General features: G+C 33.3%; 1 protein-coding gene across 5 annotated transcripts in view; it reads right to left on the bottom strand.

Moving 5' to 3' along the window:
- The window catches only part of strbp (spermatid perinuclear RNA binding protein), a 124,190-nt gene that overhangs the window by 33,768 nt on the left and 69,692 nt on the right, over positions 1 to 20,730 (bottom strand). For all 5 annotated transcript variants that reach the window (XM_051120988.1, XM_051120989.1, XM_051120987.1 and 2 more), the window contains exons 4-8: positions 17,799 to 18,049; positions 17,504 to 17,693; positions 11,596 to 11,740; positions 2,746 to 2,837; positions 2,238 to 2,333 (exon numbers count right to left, since the gene is read on the bottom strand). In XM_051120988.1, coding sequence (XP_050976945.1) covers positions 2,238 to 2,333; positions 2,746 to 2,837; positions 11,596 to 11,740; positions 17,504 to 17,693; positions 17,799 to 18,049 — 774 coding nt within the window. The remainder of the gene's footprint in view (positions 1 to 2,237; positions 2,334 to 2,745; positions 2,838 to 11,595; positions 11,741 to 17,503; positions 17,694 to 17,798; positions 18,050 to 20,730) is intronic.

Genomic DNA, 20,730 nt, shown 5'->3' with positions numbered 1-20,730 from the left:
ATAATTTACTGCATAATGTATAACTGTGTATATGACCACTAAGCCACTAGATATGAGACATTTCAGCTCAATTCAAAACGATTAATAGCAAATTCAGATATGTTTAAGCAAGATATTTCATCTATGAGGTAAAGATGCATTTGCACACACAGCAGAAGGGTCTGGGGTTTAAAATTACACTTATACAGACATATTTAACTCCAGTGTATATTGACAATTAATATGTATACTACCAGTCAAAAGGTTTTGAACAGTAAGATCTTTAATGTTTTTCAAGTCAAGTCTCACCAAGGCTACATTTATTTGTTCTAAATTACAGCAAAAAAATTATTTGAAATGTTTTTACTATTTAAAATTAGGTTTTCTATTTGAATATCTTTTAAAATGTAATTTATTCCTGTAATTTCAAAGCTGAATTTTTAACATCATTACTCCAGTCACATGATCCTTCAGAAATCATTGTAATATTGTCATTTGCTGCTCATAAACATTATTATTATTATTATTATTATTATTATTTTTGAAAACCGCTGAGTAGAATTTTAGGTTTCTTTGATGAATAGAAAGTTCAGAAGCATTTCTCTGAATAAATACAAACAATACAAACAAAACAAAACTAAATTACACTAACTCCAAGCTTTTGAATGGTAGTGTATAATGTTACAAAAGTTTTTATTTCAGATAAATGCTGAACTTTGGACCTTTCTATTCATCAAAGAATGCTAAAAAAATGTACTAAACTGTTTTAAATATTGATAATAATAATAATAATAATAAATGTTTAATAATAAATGTCAGCATATCAGAATGATTTCTGAAGGATCATGTGACACTGAAGACTAGAGTAATGATGCTGAAAATTTAGCTTTGATCACATTAATAAATGTGATCAAATGCTAAAAATGTGATGTATTTCTACACACAACAGAAGGGTTTTGCAATTAAAATTACACTTATACAGACATATTTACCTCCACTGCTTACTGAAAATTAATACACTACCAGTCAAAAGTTTTTGAACAGTAAGATTTTTTTTTCAGATAAGTCTATTCTGCTCACCAAGCCTGCATTTATTTGATCCACATTAAGCAAAACATATTTGAAATATTTTTACTATTTAAAACAACTGTTTTCTATTTAAATATATTTTAAAATGTAATTTATTCCTGTGATTTTAACGCTGAATTTTTAGCATCATTACTCCAGTCATATGATCCTTCAGAAATCATTCTAATATTCTGCTATACTGCTAAAAAACATTTATTATTATGCAGAAAACATAATAGAATTTTAGGTTTCTTTGATGAATAGAAAGTTCAGAAGCATATATACTACACACATACATACATATATACATATATACATATATATATATACATACATATATACATATATATTTATATAGTAACTTCTAGCTTTTGAATGGTATAGTGTATAATGTTACAAAATATTTTTTATTTCAGATAAATGCTGATCTTTCTATTCAGCAATGGATGCTAAAAATGTACTAAACTGTTGTAAATATTGATAATAATAATAGCAAATGTTTTTGAACAGCAAATCAGCTTATTATAATGATTTCTGAAGGATCATGTGACTGGAGTAATGATGCTGAAAACATAGCTTTGATCACATGAATAAAATACATTTTAAAATATATTCAAATAGAAAGCAGAAAATATATTCAAATAGAAAGCAAAAACAATTTTTACAGTTTTTTTTTTTTTTTTTTTTTTACTGTACTTTGGATCAAATAAATGCAGGCATGTTAAGCAGAAGAGACTTCTTTAAAAAACGTCAAAAATCTTACTGTGCAAAAACTTTTGACTGGTAGTGTATGACCTTTCAGCCACTGGATATGACACACTTCAGCTCAATTTATTAATAATTTTCAAAATATGGAAGCTCTTGGGGTTACTTTTTGCGTTTTTATCCGCTTTCTGAAAATTCTTTTTTTTTCAATTTCAGTCTTGACAGGTCAATATCACTTTTTTTCCCTCAAACTATTAATAGAAAATTTAATATTCGTAAGCAAGATATTTAATCTATGAGGTAAAGATGCACTTCTACATACAACAGAAGGGTCTCGGGATTAAAAATACACTTTCACAGACATATTTAACCAATTTTCATATATTCATATTTCCATATTCATGACTGAGTTCTCTAAAGTTTCACTGTATCGTCACTGTAGTATTAATGATGATATCAGAAGGCATCAGAAGTCTGATACTCACCCATCCTTTCAGAGGTTCCCACGCCGGGACTCTATTGCACATGTCTCTCAGTATTCGTAAGACGATCACGCACGACTTCAGCCCGTTAACTCTAGCCTGAGGAAATCAGAGGGAATGGCCCAATGAACAGAGCAACAATCAAACCCGACCTCTAACCCCTAAATCTCTACATCTTGACTATGTGTGAGTGTGGAGGTGTGTGTTGTGGTTCGGTTGTGGCCCATGTGATGGAGGAGGAGGCGGGGCTTATGTCGGTGGGGTGGGAGAAGGGAAGATACGGTGCAGGAAAGCACTAGACAAATCCTTCATGATGACAAGCAGGTTATGGACAAACAAAAACAGGCAAAAGAAAAACCAAAAAGTGTAACAATTGCTTTTGTAGCCTTACGATACGTCAACGTTCGTGATGAGGTGTCGAGCATTTGGAGAGCTGGAGGAAATCGAGGACAATGGCATGTAGTTTTGGGTCATAAGGCTACAATAACAATGAGAAGAAGTGAGCGCCAACCTGGAACCATTTGGCATGTCGCAGAGAGGCCAACGCCACCAGGCACCTCTGTGTATCCAACAGGTCCGCCGGCTCGCTCGACTCAACGCTCTCTATCGGTGAGAAGAACGGGACAGGAAATCAAATCACACACGCGTAGACACGCACGCTCGCACACATACGCACACGTGATGAGGGAGGGGGCTGTTAAGGCACAGCAGGAAGGAGAAAAGGAGGAAGCCAATCGGCTTAGGTGGTCCAGTGCATCCAAAAGAGATGAGACCTCAGTGCATCTCCTTGGCTGGCTGGAAACTGGAGGAAGGATTCGCAAAAGGTGTTAGCATGTGCCAAGTGTTACGCAATGATAAACCCAGCCTGGAAAAAGGCGGAATGAGGCCGTTCAATTGGCGTTACACACTATCCTAACCAGACACGCCGTAATACAGCATCCTCTGTACTGGGAGTTCATGTTTTGGCCTAATGAACTGCAAAAAAGTGACAAGAAAAAAAAAAATACATTTTCAGTCACTATTTTTGGTGTGATGCTGGATAGCTCCGCCCACAGAGCAGTCTGATTGGTCAAAAATCACAACACACAGAGGCAGGAACTTTTATGGCCATAAATTGTTGATTTTTGATTAATGAAAACAAATTTGTATGAAGTCTGTAGTAAAACTCTTGGAAAAGTACTTAATATTTTATAGTGTGTAATGTATAGTTAAAAGTATTATTTTTATTTCTCAAGCTATGCAAAAGTGAACATATCAAAATTATACTTTATATATATAAAATGTAAAATTTCATCAGTGTAACATGAACCTTCAGAAGTAATTTTAATATGCTGTTTATCAAACTATCACTTTTATGGCCATAAAGCGTTGATTTTTATGAAAACCAATAGATTTTTTCCCCCTTTAATGGAAACGAATTTGTTGTATGAAGGCTGCAGTAAAGCTCTTGGAAATTTATTTAATATTTTGTGTAATCTACAGTTGAAAGTATTGTTTTTATTTTTGAAACTATACAAAGGTGAAAATATTACCTGTATTTAACATACATAAAGGCTAGCTATAAAATTAGCAATATTTATTATCTTTTATTTATTAATTGAGCTTTTAAATTATAATTTTTTTATTAATTTTATTTATTATACAAGCTTTCTATTTTTCTATTTAAAAAAATATTTTATTTATTTGTTTGTTTATTTTGAAAGAAGTCTCTCCTGCTCACCAAGGCTGCATTTATTTAATCAAAAGTATAATAAGAATAATAATATTGTGAGATATTACTACAATTTGAATCTGTCTTTTTAAAATAATGTAACATTTAATTTTAAAAAATTCACATTTTAACTTTAGGCTGCAATAAAACTGTTGGAAATGTGTTTAATAATTTATGGTGCGTAATTAACAGTCAAAATGTATTATCATTCAAAAAATATGATTTGAAAGAAGTCTCTCCTGCTCACCAAGGCTGCACTTATTTAATCAAAAATAAAATATATAAGTAAAAAAAACAAAACAAAAACAAATACATAAACAAAATATAAAAGTAAAAATAGTAATATTGTGAGATATTATTACAATTTAAATCTGTCTTTTTAAAAATACTGTCAAGTTTAATTAAAATGTCAAATTTCAACTTGTATGAAGAATGCAATAAAACTTAGAATAATTTATTTAATATTTTATGCTGTGTGATTTACAGTCAAAATGTATTATTTTTATTTTTCAAACTATGCAAAAGTAAAAAAAAATATTATCCTTTAACATAAAATGCTAGCTATGAAATGAGCAAGATTAAGGGGTATAAGATTTTACCCCATTTTTTGTTATTTAAACTTTAATGATTTAATTAGTAATTTTACTGTTTCAAAAATGACAATCCATAATTTAAGATGTGGTGATATGACATTTTTTGGTTCAGACAAAATAGTTAGCAAAAACAATTAAAAAAAAATGGGGTTGGTAAAATTTTTAATGGTATTTATTCATCAAAAACACAGTAAAAATATTAATATTGTGAAATAATATAACTTAAATCTGTTTTTTTTTATTTAAAAATATTATAAAATAATGTACAATTTCATCAGTGTCACATGATACTTCAGAAATTATTCTAATATACATATTTGTTGCTAATTGAATATTTCTTGCTATTATCATACTTCAAAACAGTTGTAAATTTTTTTTCAGGATTCTTTAATAAATAGAAAAAAATGGAAACAGAAATCTTTTGTAATATTATACATGTTTGTTACTTTTAACCAATTTAATGAATCAACAACAACACTGACCCCAAAACATTTAAACAGCAGTGTGTTAGACATTATTAACAGACAAAAACTACTAAGAGTGTGAAAGTATGTTTGAAGAGAGTTTAGTTTCTAATATCTGAAGAAACATCTGTATATATAAACGTCAAATACTTTCTGATTGGCTGTGATTTCATTTCTTAGAGCATTTCAGTAAGAACAAAGACATTTTTCTAATTTCCTGCGGCGTGTCTGGTTAGGCGCTAACGTCAAAAGCAGCGACACACGCTAACAACTTCTGCGAATCAGTGCCAGTTTGTGCTTGGATTGACACTGGAATAATGAAGACATGCAGTGGGTTTTGTTATAGACCAGTCACAACAAGAGAAGAGATCGCTCGCACACGACACACACTCACAATCTGAGCTGTCAGAACATTTTTCTTCATCTCTCCCACCCAAACAATACACAAGGTTCATTCTTTAACTTGTGTGTTTTTGTTTTTTTTTCCTTCATTGGCTCTGTAGGTGAGCCTGTATGTACTGTACCAGTGAGACCATCACACCGTGTTCCTCTGCAGATAAACAAATGGATAAAAGAAAGGAAAAAAAGGCTGCCGCAGTGTAAATCCAGGACGAGGCATGCAGGTGTACGGGGTATTAATCATGAGGGGTTATTTAGAGATTATATGACGATAACTGAAGCATTACTCTTTCATAATTCCTCTCTGGATTTTAATCAGAGCAGCCCAGCTGAGGATGGTTAAAGAGGAAGATCTGTCAGAGTGATAGAAAGGTTTAGCCCACCCTCCAATCAATGACACACACACATACCGCAAAAACCAACATCAATCCATCATTTATTACCCCACAAACTTACACTCAAAATGAGACAAATGCTTTAGTTCATTCCTAATCGAATCATACAAATCTACAGCACACAAACACAGGGGGAAAACATGTCTGCATCCCAGAGTCTGAGAGTTAAGTTAATTGCATCTTTATGTTTTTGAAAATATTTTGTTAAAATAAAATAAAATAAAATAAAACAAAACAGAAAGAAAATTAAGCCTAATTTTAGGGCTATTCTGGTTTTGAACTGTAACAATGTCACTGTTTCAAAAAAAAAAAAAAAAAAAAAATACAAAGCTTCTTTATTTAAATAAAAAAAGAAAGAAAAAAAAAGAAAGAAAGAAAGAACTAAAAAATTTACAAATGCCTGATTTGCAATACAGACAGTTGGAACCTACTGTATAAAATACTTAAAATAAAATAAAATAAAATAAAATAAAATAAAACAGGACAAAGAAAATTAAGCCTATTTTTAAGGCTATTCGGGTTTTGAACTGTAACACTGTCACTGTTTCAAAAAAAACAAAAAAAACAAAGCTTCTTTATTTAAATAATAAAAGAAAGGAAAGAAAAAGAAAGAAAGAAAGAAAGAAAGAAAGAAAGAAAGAAAGAAAGAATTAACTGAAAAATTAACAAATGCCTGATTTGCAATACAGACAGTTGGAACCTACTGTATAAAATATTTAAAATAAAATAAAATAAAATAAAAATATTTAATTCAATTGCATGATGAAAATGAAGCCTATTTTAGGACTATTCAGTATTTGCACGTATAAATGAAATAAAATAATTTTTTACATTAAATTAAATTAAACTAAATAAAAAAATATTTCAGTTGCATGATAAAAATAAAGCCTATTTTAGGGCTATTAAACTTTTGCAATTTAAAAAAATAAATAAAATAAAATAAAATAAAATTCATGACCTCAAGTGTGATTCCTGTTACTGTATTCAAAAAAAAAAAAAGTTTTAAAAAATGGTAACAATTTACAATAAGGTCGATTCGTTAACATTAGTAAACTACTTTAGTTAATGAACTAAAAATGAACAATACTTCCACAGCATTTATTAATCTTAATGCATTTATTAATGCATTAAAAATAATAAAAAAACACACAAGCTCTTGTTAACATTAGTTAATGCACTGTGAATTAACATGAACAAACGATGAACAACTGTGTTTTCATTAACTAACAATAAAAAAAGATTAATAAATACTGTAATAAGTGTATTGTTCATTGTTTGTTCATGTTTGTTAATACATTAACATGGACTAATGGAACCTTATTGTAAAGTGTAATACAATGCTTCTTTATTTAAATAAACTAATTCAGGCATTAATGTTTACTTAAAAATAATGCACTGTAATAAGAATATAATTTTTATGCATTACGGTAAGAAAAACTTGGGGGTAAAATGTGCTTAAACATCATAAAACAGCGTCACAATGTAAAATATTGATGATACTAAAAAAAAAAAAAAGAACATGGTTTCTCATTTCTCTTTTGATTTTATGTGGTGAAATACAATCCAGCCATGTTCTAATATTACATTGTTGTGTCTGTGTGTGTGTCAGTGTCATTTATGCACGTGTGTGTCTGTGCGCGAGCTGATGAGTACGGCCAGTCCTGAGATTGAGCCGTTTCTCAACGGGACAGGGCCCTTGACCCGGTGAGGAAAATACGAGGTGCTCCTGTCGTGATCTACAACCCATCGCTCCGTCTCTCCCTCCCTCCTGTCATCTGTCATCCCTCACTCCAGGGGCAGTGTCCACATCTGACACATCTGCTAGATGGATGAGGTGTGTGCTGCCACAGGTATTGATTCCTCAACCCCGATACATTCTTTCATTTTCCTCCCCCTGCTTCTAACAATCTACGTCAAAGAGGATGGCGGTGTGAGCAAACCCATAGGAAAATGAGTGTGTATGTGTCAAAGAGAATGAGATTAAGGCATATTGGCCTTCAAGTGCACCCAAAAATAAAAATACTGTCATCATTTACTCAGATGCTGGGTCCCTATTGACTTCAATAGTATGGAAAAATACTATGGAAGTCAATGGAGACTATGAACTGTTTGGTTATTCACATTCTTCAAACTAGTATCACGATTTTTCATATCAGTCGATATAGATAATTATCATGATACATTTCAAACCTTAAGTTTAAAGGCAGTAATATAGATGTTCAAGTAATATAAGACATAAAAATCAAGTTGATGCTTCAAAAAATAAATAAATAAATAACTTAATTAATTAATTAAAATATATGAAAAAATCATAAAAATAACTAGAAGTCATCTGAAATCATTCTTTTCCCAATGCTGATATCAATAAATTATGGAAGTCCATTTCCACCACTGAATAAAAATCATCAAAAAGGTAAATGCGACTTTTTATTTCACAATTCTGAGTTTTTCACAATTGCGAGATTGCATCTTATTACAACTTTTTTCTCAGAATTGTGAGACAAACTCGCCACTGTGAATTATAAAGTCAGAATTGTGGGATATAAACTCACAATTTTGACTTTTTTTTTTTCCTCAGAATTGCGAGATTACATTTCACAATTGTGCCTTTTTACCTCAGAATTTGTATCTTGCAATTCTAAGAAAAAACTAAGAATTTTGAGTTTGAGAAAAAAAGTCAGAATTTGAGATATAAATTTAGAATTTTGAGTTTATATTTCACAATTCTTACTTTATAACTTGCAACTGCGAGTTTATATCTCACAATTCTGAGAAAAAAAGATCAGAATTGTGAGATAAAAAAAAAAAAAAAAAAAAAGGCAATTACCTTTTTAAAAAGTTTTCTTAAGGGGCGGAAACGAGCTTCCATATTAAATAGAGATATTTACTTTATATTTACAAGTATTTACTTGAAATACATTAAAATGCTTAAAAAACGTATCATTATCATTAACATCATAGGTGAGCCAATGAAGTTCAAAATGGCCAAATATTGGCCATTATAGTTTTTTAGTTTTTTTAAGTCATAAGCCCACTTCCAAAACAAAGATTCACATATAATGTACACACCCCCTTGTCATCCAAGATGTACATGTCTTTCTTTCTTCAGTCGTAAAGAAATTATGAAATTATGTTTTTTGAGAAAAACATTTCAGGATTTTTCTCCATATAATGGACTGACATGATTCCCCCGATTTTGAACTTCCAAAATGCAGTTTAAATGCTTCAAACGATCCCAGCCAAGGAAGAAGGGTCTTATCTAGTGAAACGATCTGTTATTTTCATTAAAAAAATATACTATTTAAATACTTAAATATCAAATCTCATCTTGTCTTGCTCTCCCTGAACTCTGTGTATTCTGGTTCAAGACAGGGTATGTCGAAAAACTAATCTCAATCAAAACTAAACTTAATCATATTTTCTCCCAAAAATCATTTCAAAATCATCCTACATCACTGCAGAAGTACTGACCCAGTCTTTGCAAAATAAACACGCAAGATACAAAATCAAACACCCTTAACAAAAAAGGTAAAACAGCGATATAGGATGATTTTGAAGTTGAGGGAGAACGTGAGATGGGAGTTTTTCGACATACACTAACTGTCATGAACCGGAACAAAAACAGTTCAGGCAGAGTAAGACAAGACGAGCGTTTGACATTTAAAAAGTATATAAATTGTATTATTTTTTATGAAAATAACCAATTGTTACACTAGATAAGACCCTTCTTCCTCGGCTGGGATTGTTTACAACTGCATTTGAGATCATTTGAAGCCGCATTTAAACTGTATTTTGGAAGTTCAAACTCGGGGCACAGAAGTCCACTATATAACAATTTCTTTACGGCTGAAGAAAGAAAGACATGAACATCTTGGATGACAAGGGGGTGAGTACATTATCTGTAAATCTTTGTTTCGGAAGTGGACTTCTCCTTTAAGCCCAGACAAAATCTGGAATCTGATTTTAGGTTAAAATCTGCAGAATGAATTAAATATGGCAAAGTGTTCAAAACAGTTAAATACTGCAGAAATCTGTGGTACTTTTTATGGAGTTCCATGAAGGCCCTGTTAATAACACATCTAGGAAAATATCGTCCTCTAAGTATTGAGGTTTGCTACTGTCACTGTAACGGATGAGCGCTCAAGCATGTTCAGCAGGGCTGCACCCTTTCAATTCATTGGCAACACATTTGCATATTTGCATAGAGCAACAGAATTTGCATGAGAGTGTGTACGTGTGTGAGGGAGACAGCGAGGGAAAGAAACTGCATGTTTCGCATCACTGCATCTCTAATTGTTAGAGTCTATACGCAGGCCTTTAAAGATACAACCACTTCAGCCATGGGTCACGGCACCAGAAACTACAATAACACTGTAGAATCTTGACTTCACTTATGTGTTTGGAGATCAAGAGCCTCTGCATCAATAATAACCAACGGGAAACTGAATCTGACTTGACTTAACACTTCAAGGCGAGACACTGCTGGTAAATAGGGTAAAAAAATGAACTAAGAGTTACCGCTTTACTTACCCAGGTTGATTGATTGATAATTGCAAACGGTTTTTATAATACAAGTTTTCTAAAGTGTTAGGTTTAAATATGCAAATTAGGTATTATTTAATAAAATATGCACTAATTTGCATAACATTCTAGTACAAAAATCTAAACACTGGATGAAGCCAGTTATAAAATTCTTAATTTTTTTTTTACACATTAGAGTCAAATGTTTTCACAGAGGGAATTTTGGCTCACTCCATATTTCATAAAACAATATATTTTCACAATTTTGAGGGGAATAAAATGTATATAATCAAGCATATTATATATGAACAAATCCCTCTGTAAAAACCTCTAGGACACAGACAGGAATTAAAATGTAAAGTTTGGTGTGCGTAAGTGGTACTGAAGTTGAGATTTATGGCTAAGTTTAGGAGAAAAAACTCATTTTGAGAAAACAGCCTTTAAAAATGTGTATTGTAATTAAAAACTATTGACACAAATAGATAAATTGTTATAAATAAACACTTAACAGTATCTTTTGGATGTTTTTTTTTTTTTTTCCATCAGTCTGAAAAAACACTTTATGAAAACCCAAAAATCCCAAAATCTCAAACTTGACAGGTGCATTTTTTTTTTGCCGCAGTGTCTCCCCTTAATATTAATGTTAGGAGAGAAAAAAAAGAGTGAGAAAGAAGCAGTGTGATTTAAAATTAACATTCTGTCATCATTTATTCACCCTCATGTCAAGTTGAGTAAATAAAGACAGGTTTTTCATTTATCAGTAAACTATCCTTTTAACTGACAGATGAAAGGCATGAAAACAGCTTTGTACCCATTTGTACCCAAAATACACTGGGCTGCTCTTACTGCATTAAGCATGTAATATGGATGAACATCCCACCCTACATTGTTTGGTTTCGCTCCATAACGTCCCATTACACAACCAAACGGTTGTCTTTAAAAGAAATTCTGTGTCTTTTATCTTTCTTACGCTCCTCCCGCTCTTTTTACAGCACCTCCCGTAAGTGGCCCTGCGGGTCAAGAGTCTGACAGCATGAAGACCACTCGACATGCTGCTGAATCAGCTCTGCGCGTGTGTGTTTTGACTGTGAGATGAGTCCAACCGTGTGTGTGGTCTTGAGAGAGTGTTCTGGATGCAAAGTAAGGAAGAGATGAAAGCTCTTTCCTCTAATGGAGCATTACTAACACACACTCACACACAAACACATTCATCCATCCCCTCCCTCACCTGATGTTCCGCAAATGAAAGGAAAACGTTGGTCACATGCAGGCACAAACCTTGCTCCTCCGTCTCGCCGTCATCTCGTATCTGCGGGGAGGTGAGCGTCACCTTCAGCGTGAGTTTGGGTTCGGCCATAGTGCGGACCAAGATGGCGGCCTCGGGGATAGAGCTCTGTACCTCATACTTCTCCTCTGTCAACTTCTGTAGGGGTCAGAGGTCAAAAAACATACAATGAGGACACAGAATGAATCATCTTGTCCTTGGCTGTACTAGTGTATAGCTGTGACCCATTTACCATACTGTATTGAATATAAGACTGTTTTTTCATGGAAATAGGCTACATCTGAAAAAGAAAATGGGATCGTCTTATAGTCAGGGTCTAGACCAGGGCTCAACCTTAGTCCTAGAGAATGACCTTCCTGCAGAGTTTAGCTCCAACCCTGATCAAACACACCTGAACCAACTAACTAGGATCTGAAGGAGCACTTGGTAATTACAGATGGGTGTGTTTGATCAGGGTTGGAACTAAACTCTGCAGGAAGGTAGATCTCCAGGAACAGGGTTGGTCTAGATTTTTACATGTCAGTTATACACCTGAAACAATAGGTGGCGCCAAATATATGTAAAGCATGTGTGCCCCCCAGGACTGAAGCGGCCTATTACTCGTGACCCACTACCACAATATATTATTTGGTATACTATGTAGACTAGGGTTTCTAGGGTATATAACTGGTATCGACGATAACCATAGTATTTGAGAAAATGAAACATTAATATGTTAAAAGAACACATCAGGGCTCGACAATAAGGAGTGCCCGATGGCCCGGAGCCAGCGTGAAAGACGCTCGGGACAGTTGACGAATCTGTCACTGGCCCGATTGGGCCACTGCCGCGTCGTCATGAAATTTTAATAATTTGTACACGTTTTAAAGCCTTGTTCTTTTAAAATTTCAAGCGATCACAGAGACGCGTCTCTGACGGACAGATAGCCTACAAAAGTATGTCAAAATACCTGTCTTGACGAGTAACTTTTTAGCTTTAACAATGATTAATATATATTTATACAGTAGAGTACAGATGCACCGATCGACCAGACATATTTCAACCGATCTCTGTTCCGAGCTTGTACACAAACTGCAAGCAATCATTTTTCAAAATGTCATGCGTGTGGAAATATTATAAACTCTTTAAACATCCGTTAACAGAGGCCAGAGACGCTGAAGACGAACGCAAAGAGGAAAAAACACTGTGGCAGGCAGAGCAAGATCACAGTTCACAATGCGCAAAATATTGGAATATTATCAAAATATTGAAATGGGGTTTATATGAATGTATCTCTGAGGGGAACTGACTGTTTTAAGAAATGTTTACACAACATTTTCTTTTCATTTGCCTCTGTATAATGCATTTAAAGTTGCGCTCATAAGCGCAGCGCTGCTTTGTTTACAGCGGTAACCAGGGAAACTGTATTATTATTCCATAAAGTTGCGTTCATTCAGTCCATCTGCTGTTTTTCCCTAAAGCATCTTTTCATTTGTAATAAAATAATTTTTGAACAAACAAGTAATGTTTGAATTTTACATTTGTTAGGCTAGTAGGTTTTGCTGTGATATCAAATTGGAATCGTGAACTGTACAATGTAATCGGTATGTAAAATTTTTATGTCATATAAGCTTATTTATAAAAATAAAAGATAACATGGGTCAACAACAATCATAACAGCAATTTTTTTTTTTGCTTTTTGTGGTAGGACCAGTGGAAATTTTGGCTGGGAAAGTAAAAATTTGAACCACTTGCCCGACTAGGCCAGTAGAAAAAAATCCTTAGCGTTGAGCCCTGCATATGAAAATATAATCAAGCGCTATTAATGGTTCACTCTAGCATATGTAGTAGGTGGCGATGTTGCATCTTATCAGTGGTTGACAACAGACTTGTTTGCAAAGCTTCTATAGATATCCTAGTAATATTATTGTAAATTATTTTGGCCATTATAATCATGTGGTGAAATTGTGAAAACATGACAGCCCCAATGTAGTAACATTATAAAACCCAGAATTCCCTCTTTAAACCTTGACTGCCTATTGACACAAAGCTGCAAAAGCATTCTTTTCTGTATGGAGGACCGTTTCTGCCACTGAATAAAAAAAAAAAAAAAAAATGGTAATTTTTACCATTTTTACTTTTTATCTCACAATTTTTCTTGCAATTGTGAGATATAAACTTACAAGTTTGAGTTATAAAGTCAGAATAGCGAGAAATTATGGGAATATGAATTATGGGATATAAATTCATAATTCTGACTTTATAACTCACATGACTGATATGGTCTCAGAATTGCATATAATACAGCAATTGTGAGTTATAAAGTAAGAATTGTGAGATATAAACTTGAAGTCACAATTAACTTCAAGAAAATGACAATTGCAAGACATAAAGTGACAATTTTGATTTGTAAAGTCAGAATAGCATGAAATAAAGTCAGAATATTGGGTTATAAACTTGTAGTTCAGACTTTATTCTCGCAACTGAGTTGAAGTCCAATTCTGAGGGGAAAAATGACTGATATGGTCGCAGATATTATACAGCAATTGTGAATTACATTGAGTACAGATATAAATTCGCAATTCTAAGAAAAAAAGAAGTCAACTACAAGATATAAGCTCACAATTCTGAGAAAAAAGTAACAACTCAGAGTTTTAAACCCGCAATTCTGACATTATTTCACAGAATTTGTACTTTATTTCTCGCAATTGCAAGTTTATGTCAGGCAATTCTTATTTTATAACGCACAACTTTGAGTTTACAACATGCAATTCTAGGAAACAAAGTCACAATTGTGAGATATAAACTCAGCGGAAACGGGCTTCCAGTCTGAAATTAGAACGTGAAATTAAAATCAAATTAAAATAAAGAATTCATTTAAGTAGCAACATCATCCTGCTTAATTCTAGCAACCAGAAAAAGGAAGGAATAATCATTTAAAATTAAATTATGGCTTTTTTTTAATTAAAATAAATAAGCATAAATAAATAAATGCATTAACCCAGTAAAGCCATATGTAATAACAGTCAGATATGTATGTATGCATTTAATTAATTCATGTATACAATCCAATATAATCACATGCGATTTATCGTGCAGCCCAGTCAGATGACAGAAGACGTGTAGTAGATAGTGAACAACAGGCTAAATGAATGTTGATCATTTAAAGGTCTTAGAAATGTACACATCAAATATCATACAGTGGGGTTTCCAGAGTTTAAAATGAAGAACGCATTTACTTCAAAGCAAACTGGACAAGAATGTAAAGGTTAAGTCATTGCATTCACATGGCCACAGCTGGTCACAATGCATTTACAAACCAGATTATGAGGTGGGACCTAGACAGCGCAGATGCTTGCTTTAATGTTTAATGTAATCCGGTTTGATGTGGGGGACGGCTCTGTAATCCATTCAATTAATTCCAGCCGCACATTCTCAATCCGCCTGCTCTTTTCATGTAAACCAGAGATCAATTACATCTCCCACTGCACTGACCCATGTGTGTGTGTGTGTGGACAGAGTGCTATATACCACACATTTCCTTCATATGTTCACATGGTTGAGCACAGAGCCAAGACAGGAAATGTACACATCTATCACTCAATCGCTGATGCAATGGCTCTGACTGATAGAAAGAGAGAAGCGGAAGCAAGTAGAGAAAGGGAAAGCATTCGACTGCCATTCCATTAAGAACAGATCCATTATATGGAGACTTGACCTGCTGGCAGTACAGTCTGCTTTAATGGGATTTGTGTCTGGGGTCTGGTGTGTGTGCATGTGGGTGGGAGGCTCAGACTGGGTCACCACCGATCACCCCGTTCCCTCGGCCTGTCCTGAGTGTCTAATTAGGGAAGCTGGTTGCTGGCAGGTTTATATTAATTACACATGATGAATATAAATAGAGCAGGTCTGTTTTGGATGTTGCAGTTTTTCGGTATTGAATTCTGAAAAGTTTAATTTTTCTCAAATAGTTCATAACTATAGCAGTGTAAAATACAGTTGAGGTCAAAAGTTGACATCAGAATCGGCAAAATGTTAATTATTTTACCAAAATAAGAGGGATCATACAAAAAGCATAAAATTGCATAAAACTGCCCCTGTTCAAAAGTTTGCGTACAGTTGATTCTTAATACTGTGTTGTCACCTGAATGATCCACAACTGTGTTTTTTGTGTACTTCTGTAATAGTTGCATATGAGTCCCTCGGTGGTTCTCAGTGTGAAAAGATGGATCTCAAAATCATAGTCATTGCTGGAAAGGGTTCAAATACACAAAAATGACGGAAAACCAAAGAATTTGTGGGACCTGAAGGATTTTTCTGAAGAACAGCAGGCAGTTTAACTGTTCAGGACAAACAAGGGACTCATGAACAACTATCACTAAACAAAAAAAAAAAAAAAAAAAAAAAAAACACAGCTGTGGATCATTCAGGCAACAACACAGTATTAAGTACAGGGTCATTTTTATAAATTCAACTATTATTTTCTCTTGTGGACTATATGTAAATGTCTTTTATGTATTTATCATCTTATTCAGGTCAGTTCTAAAAAAAAAGTATCATGCATTTTGTATGATCCCTCTTATTTTGGCAAAATAATTCACATTTTGCAGATTCTGCAAAGTGTATGTAAACTTATGATTTCAACTGTACATTCAAAAAAGCAGCATCACAAAATACAATAAAATACATAAAATACAAGTCACAAAACGATGCATGTTAAACACTGAGACTCACTGACTGACCTTGTAAAAGTTACATCAGAATACTCTTATGATCATTTAAAATAGGTAAAAATAGGTAAATAAATAAACATTTTTCATACAAAAAGTGGTGGGAAACCAGAAATTTACATAACTACTGCTTATATGGAGGAAATTCCTTTCAAAAGTTTTAAAAGTTCACCTGCATGAACCAATAAAAATATTACAGATTTATAACTAAAATGATTTTTTTATGCCAGAATTCATGTGGAAAGATACAAGTTTTACATTTTTGGTTTCTGCTTTTAAACCCCCTGTCTTGTCCCATAGAGATGTCCCATTCTTGTCCCACAAACTAAATTAATTACTAAAACAGCCAAAAATTTTATTTGCATAAACTGATACACAAGTTAAAATAAATGTTATTTAATTTATTTAATTTATTTATTAACATCTATTATACTATTTATTATTGATTTGTTATATAATTGTTTTTATTATTTACATTTTTAGTAATCTAATGTGCATTTTATATCGTTTCTGTTTTTATATCATATTTAAAATTTTATAATTTTATATTTATAATAACATTCTAAATGTATAAATATAAGATAACTTATAATTTATAATATATATAATTTTCATAACTTTATATAATATTTAGATTGTTCCAGTTTTAGTAATTTTAGTATTTCAACAAACATACATATTTTATAAATGTTTATTTTTTATTTCAGTTAGTTTTCATTAAGTTCTTAATCTAAAATGCTAATTTAATTTTAATTAACAAAACTGCTTTTTGTAGTAGTAGTCATTTGTATTTATGTATTGCAAATAACGGAAATTCAAAAGCCGTTGAGCTTGTTTTAGGAAAAAACGCAACAGTATTGCAAGACTCGTTTGGTAACATTAATACGAATCGGTTTCACAAGCATATTTTAACAAGTGCATTAATATAAAATATGCTTCACTCTTAGCAAGCAACACATTAAATCCAGACACAAACTGGTCAATTGCTAGCAAGCGCCTCTTGTTCTTCAGGGAAAACTAGCTGCAGTGTACCGCAGTGCAGTCCTTCAACAGACGAAATGCAAACAGTAAAAAGAAAATGTCTTTTGGGTTTATATTTAGCCATGAAAGATCAAAACTCCTGCAGTAGAGGAGGCTGTGTGGTCAGTGTGTATTTTGGTAGATCGTGTGGTTTGTGATTGTGTGCTGTCACCTCGATCTGCAGCGGGAGGTTGTCACAGACGGTGCACAGCAGAGTCTTGGTGGGTTTCTCTCGGCACATGAGCACCAGCTCCAGATCCATGTCATCTTTAATCAGGAGGCCTTTGGCCACCAGACCGATCCTCATCACGCCACACAACACCCGTCCTTCACTGGGACTGCTACTACTGCTGCTGTCCTCACTGAGACAGACAACAGAAAACATGAGTGTGATTTGAAATAACGACATGCAATATGTAGAGCCAATAAATCAATAAATGATGTTTATTTTGCCCGGATGCACTCACTTTGTGCTGCCTTCTGGTGATTCGTCCGCGCTGGCCTCTGTCTCAGGTGTGTCTTCCTGTGTGCTGGATGAATTCGATTGATTTGATTGGCTGGCTTGAGTTTGGTCCATCCAATCAGACACGTGTTTCAGAGCGCACTCCACGGTGGAGACGAGGCTCTGCACCGCCTCCAGGTCCTCAGAGGAAGGGTAGATGGTGGAGTGCTTGGCCATGACGTGACGGTCATCATTCCCGAATGACCGAATGGACCTCTGGACAGAGAAAAAAAACACACGTTAGCTTGATTCGATGTAGTAAGAAACAATACATAACTTTGTGAACTTGTAGATGCAATAAATACACCAGTACCACTGATGAAGCAGAGTTTGACGCAAACACACATGCTCTGCTATGTTAACAACTCCTGAAGATCACCTTGGCTGACTTCTTCAATTTGTCTCCAAAAGTAAAGTGCGTGTGTGAGACAGACGTGCAAGGTTAGAGCGAAGCATTCAGCGGCGGATTAAACTTTAATCAATCAAACTCACCTCTGCTTGCCTTGATGGCAAAACAAATGTCTAGAGAAGTAACATCTACAGAGTTCACAGAATGAGGTTCACGTGTGTGTATCCAAAGACATACGTCACACCCGACCCACCGGGAACACGCCATCAGACTGGGACGTGCCGTATTAACCTGTGTCTGTGAGCGTCAGCGTGTTTGACATCATCCTCGTATGTGGAAATCAATTTGAGCTCGGTGACAGTCACCCGACAACCTCTTCTAATCAGACATGAAGCCCTCTCGCTCCCGCTTACCCACAATCCTTCAGGCTTTCATCAGCCCCCGTCAGTCTCTCATGTAACATCCCCCACTTCACAAATAGATCTAATAACCACCCAATCCTCATTTCCTGCGTTAGCATTCAAGGTGGCGCTTCTTAACTGGTGGGACGTGATATAATGCTAAATGAAAAAGAATCAAATGCAACTAACTACATAACAGTGTTATTTTAGTATCACTGACAGTCATCATTATTGATGGCCGTTTCTGCCACAGAATCTAAAATTGCAAATATTTCTCACAATTCTGACTTTTCTCAGAGATATAAACTTGCAATTCTGAAATTCTGAGAAAAAAAGTCACAATTGTGTGATATACACTCAACTGCAAGTCAATTGCGAAAAGTCAAAATTGCGCTAAGTAAATTGTGAAATACAAAACTCATCGAAAAAAGTACACTGAAAAAAAAAGCAATTCTAAGATGAAAAAAAACCCTGCAGAATATAAAACTCGCAATTCTAAGAAAAATGTCACAACTGCAAAATATAAAACTCGTAATTCTGAGAAAAAAGTAAATTGCAAAAAAATAAAACCCGCAATTCTAAGAAAAAAGTCACAACTGTGAAATACAAAACTTGCAATTCTGAGAAAAAAAGTCACAATTGCGAAATACAAAACTCGCAATTAAGAGAAAAAAGTAAATTGCAAAATATAAAGACTCACATTTTTTTTAAAAAGTCCCAATTGTGAATATAAAACTCGCAATTCTAAGAAAAATGTCAATTGCGAAACATAAGACTTGCATCTTGGCTTCCATACTGGCATTCCAACATCACAGTTAACTAAAAACAAATATTGTTATCATATATAAAATAAATAAAATAATATATAAATAAATGTTACCTGATATAAAATAAAATAAAAACTTTAGCTTATTTTATTTCAGAAAAAAGAAAATGTTAAAAACAACTAAAACTAAAAAAAAACTAAAACACATAAAATTAGTACAAATGTAAACTTTAAAACAAAAATATAAAAAAATCTAATTTAAAATCTTAACAAAAACTACAGTAGTATCTCAATGACAGTGGCAGCTCGTTTTCTTATATGTATTTTTTTAATATATGAAAGTTTATTTTATTTCAAGTAATTACATTTCTTATAGGTTTTAATTTTACTCAACTTTTAAAGCAGGATGTTCTGCATACATTTTGTTGGCATTAGAGGTCACGGGTTCGATCAAACACAGGTACACCAGAGAACAGCTACTAAACAGCTGATTCTACCGTCTCCTACAATTCATCAACATCACTTACTGCAATTAATCTTTCGTGACGTGATTTGCTCCTAGTTAAAGTGCATGCAAATGTTAATTACAGCGATAATGCAAACACAGCATAGTTTCATAAATGGTTAAGATGCATAAAATTTTGAAACAAATGAAATCAATGGCATTTACAGAGTAAGAGAGCTGCAGCATGTAGACACTGAAAAGCAGCAGTTCTTTCACTTAAAAGTTAAGATTTCATATTCATACCTTTTCAGCCATCAAAGCATTGTTTTTATAATAAATTCACTGCATTCAACAATCAATTTAAAGACAATAAAAAAAGAGAACTACGCAACAAAAAGAAATGGTTGTTTAGCTCATTGCTTTGTTAAAGAGCTGTGATTCTTGGATTCAGTCTAAGGAATTGTTTCATTTAGGAAGCTCACATTTAGCTTTGGCCACTGCATTACATATCATCTGTTTTAGAATTTTGAAAAATGTACATTGCATTTCTATGAAGTTAAACGTTTTCTTTTAATCTCCTATTTTTTACATTTACGTGAGCTTAGCCGTCACCTAACACATTTAAATGTACATTACTGTTAAAAAGTTTGGGGTTGGTAAGATTATGTTTATTCTTTATTGAGCATTTATTTAATCAAAAAATGCAGTAACATTAAGGAATATTATTCCAATTTAAATGACCTGTTTTCTATTTTAATATATTTTATAATGTAATTTATTCCTGTGAGGCAATGCTGAATTTTCAGCATCATTTCAGCTTATGTCGGTTGAAAATACTTAATATTTTACACTAAAGTTTCTTGCACAAAGGTCCGAAATTTTCATACGTATTTTTAGATATGAAATATTAAGAAAATTAAGCCCGTTCCCATTCTT

This window comes from Labeo rohita, chromosome 10 (genome assembly GCF_022985175.1).
Source record: "Labeo rohita strain BAU-BD-2019 chromosome 10, IGBB_LRoh.1.0, whole genome shotgun sequence".
Classification (NCBI taxonomy): Eukaryota; Metazoa; Chordata; class Actinopteri; order Cypriniformes; family Cyprinidae; genus Labeo; species Labeo rohita.
Note: the sequence above shows the minus strand (reverse complement) of the source record. Positions and strands in the feature narration are given on the sequence as shown.